The sequence below is a fragment of the Triticum aestivum genome, chromosome 2A (assembly GCF_018294505.1).
Source record: "Triticum aestivum cultivar Chinese Spring chromosome 2A, IWGSC CS RefSeq v2.1, whole genome shotgun sequence".
Taxonomy (NCBI): Eukaryota; Viridiplantae; Streptophyta; class Magnoliopsida; order Poales; family Poaceae; genus Triticum; species Triticum aestivum.
Genome location: NC_057797.1, coordinates 411,101,745 through 411,104,257, shown reverse-complemented (window position 1 = coordinate 411,104,257; position 2,513 = coordinate 411,101,745). Strand labels below are relative to the sequence as shown.

The following is a 2,513-nucleotide window of genomic DNA, read 5'->3' as shown; positions in this document are numbered from 1 at the left end:
GTGATTCTTCGTCAGAGTCGGAGCTGCGCTAGGTGGCTGAGTTCTGACGCGGATCTTCATACATCTCCACATGGCCTCTACAGTGTGGGTTGGGTGGACGATTGCCTACGGCGAAGTCGGAGTCGTTTGCTCAGAGTTTAGGGATAGCGATGATTCCTCTAGGGAAGAAGTGGTGACGCTGACATATGTGTGTTGTCTCGGCGAGGCTCTCGTTGGAGTGGTCTGTGCGGGATAACTTAAGTGTGCCGCTCAGCGGTTGTGATGATTTTTATCCGTCTCTTCATAATTAACCGGGCAATCTGATTTTCGCTCGGGTTTTTTAATTAACTGAGTAACTATTTTCTTCTTAATAAATGCATGAATCCTACCATTTCAGAAAAAAAATAGAGGGGGGCGTCAGTAGCGACGCCATCAACACGCACTCAACTCAACCAGCAGATGCCGCCCAGCGTAGCGTCCAGGTTCTTTCTTCAACGACCACACCGACGATTCTTAATCAGCAGCCTTCCATTAGTGGTTTGATTGATAACGAAGAATTTTATTCTAGTATTAGCAGTCGTACCTGGATAAGACAGTACTGTACATAGCAGCCTCACTTTACAGAAACTAAGATTAAGTTTCTTCTCGGCTTCTCTAAGTACCGGAGCCTCTCTATATTCTTCCTTCACCACCCATACTGAGACACCAAACCCACAAGAAGAAGCAGAGCAATTTGCAAAACAAACCAAGGAGGCGATCGAACTCTGCTGCTAGCGGCAATGGCCACTAAGATCTACATCGTGTAATGCTCCGCCTCTGCTCTGCTCACCCCTTTTCCGGCCAGCGAGCTGAATGATTTGATCGCTCAATTTCTTTTCTGGCTGCATCAATTTTCAGGTACTACTCAACCTGGGGACACATTGCGACGCTGGCGGAAGAGATGAAGAAGGGCGCCGAGTCCGTCCCCGGCGTCGAGGTCACCGTCTGGCGGGTGCCCGAGACGCTGCCAGAGGACGTGCTGGGGAAGATGCACGCAGCGCCTGGGCGTGAGGATCATCCCGTCATCACGGCGAGGCAGCTGGCCGAGGCCGACGGCATCCTGATCGGCTTCCCGACACGGTTCGGCATGATGGCGGCGCAGATGAAGGCCTTCTTTGACTCCACCGGCGGCCTCTGGCAGGCGCAGTCCCTCGCCGGCAAGCCCGCGGGCGTCTTCTTCGCCACAGGCACCCAGGGCGGCGGACAGGAGACCACAGCTCTCACGGCCGTGACGCAGCTGACGCACCACGGCATGCTGTTCGTGCCCGTCGGATACACGCACGGCGCGGGCATGTTCTGCATGGACGAGGTCAAGGGCGGCAGCCCGTACGGAGCTGGCACCTTCGCCGGCGCCGATGGCAGCAGGGTACCCAGCGACGCCGAGCTCGCCTTGGCGGCGCACCAGGGGAAGTACTTCTCTGGCGTCACCAAGAAGCTCAAGGCCGTCTGAAGTCTGATCGCCGGCCTCACGATAATGCATGTGATCTTGAGTGCAAGATGATTTTACACAGTCGTGAAACAATTTAAGCTGTAATGATTTAATTTCTTGTTTGGAAATAATAACGTGAGAATTTATTCTGTGTGCAACCACTCTAGCTGAGCAATGCTACACATACGTAAATTCTACATCTACGAAACCTTCTACATAAGCTTACTTAATCTTCCATAAAATTCTCTTCTCCCCCTGATTTTAACCGAGGTGGGCCCCAGCTGCTAATCTTAGCCCAATTAACAAACTCCACATCAGTTTTTACGTAGAATCTAAACGTAACATTACGTATGTGTAACATTGCTCACTCTAGCGTATCATAAAAAAAGGGTTTTGCTACACCTACAAAAGACTACGTGATTTGGGGTGTAAGTAAGAGGTGTCTTAATTGCTAAAATTCAGGGGTTGGTTAATTAGGAGAGAAGGGATTTTTGTAAGCTACGTATACACATAAAAAAGCATGGGCTGTGCTAGGCGTCGGGTCAACTGATCTCACGCGCGATCGGCCACCTCTCCGGCCGCTCTATCTAAGGAGCGCACGCCGCTCGGTCGATGGATGACTAAGTTGTCCACGACTTCTCACCCGCAACCTCGTCTCGCATAGCATGGTGGAAAAAAATCATCCATTACTTGTGCAGCACCGACGAGTCCTCTAGCAGCACCCCCTAGCCGTCATGCCACACAGTAGCCATCACCGCTTCCTCCTTCCCTGGCGAGCCCCACTCGCAGCACCGTGTTGCCGAGAGTAGCAGCCTCGCCGCCCGTGACACCGTTGTTGTTTCCGCCCCGTTGTCGCATCACCAGTGGCTACTAGTTCTAACGTTCACATCCCTTCCAGCAAACCCCGCTCACAATGTAATGTCATCACAAGTAGCTACCTCGCCGCTCGTGCCACCATTGGTATTTTCGCCCGTAGCCTCGCCATGGTAGCACCACAGGCCGCTGGTTCCAGCTTTATCAACACACGGTTTGCCGCATCCGCGTTGCGTCGCAGCTCAATGCTCCT

General features: G+C 52.5%; 1 protein-coding gene across 1 annotated transcript; it reads left to right on the top strand.

Annotated features, from left to right (window-relative positions):
- The first annotated feature begins 571 nt into the window (after positions 1 to 571).
- On the top strand, positions 572 to 1,597 carry LOC123185340 (quinone-oxidoreductase QR2). Its single transcript, XM_044597239.1, has 2 exons — positions 572 to 781; positions 877 to 1,597. Exons 1-2 carry the CDS (start codon positions 759 to 761, stop codon positions 1,466 to 1,468), a joined length of 615 nt encoding a protein of 204 aa, XP_044453174.1. The 5' UTR covers positions 572 to 758; the 3' UTR covers positions 1,469 to 1,597.
- Positions 1,598 to 2,513: the final 916 nt, after the last annotated feature.

Excerpts from the sequence above, each read along its gene's own strand:
- LOC123185340 (XM_044597239.1), top strand. The coding sequence starts at position 759 with ATGGCCACTAAGATCTACATCGT. Across the intron at positions 782-876 it reads GCCACTAAGATCTACATCGT|GTACTACTCAACCTGGGGAC; the intron begins GTAATGCTCCGC and ends ATCAATTTTCAG.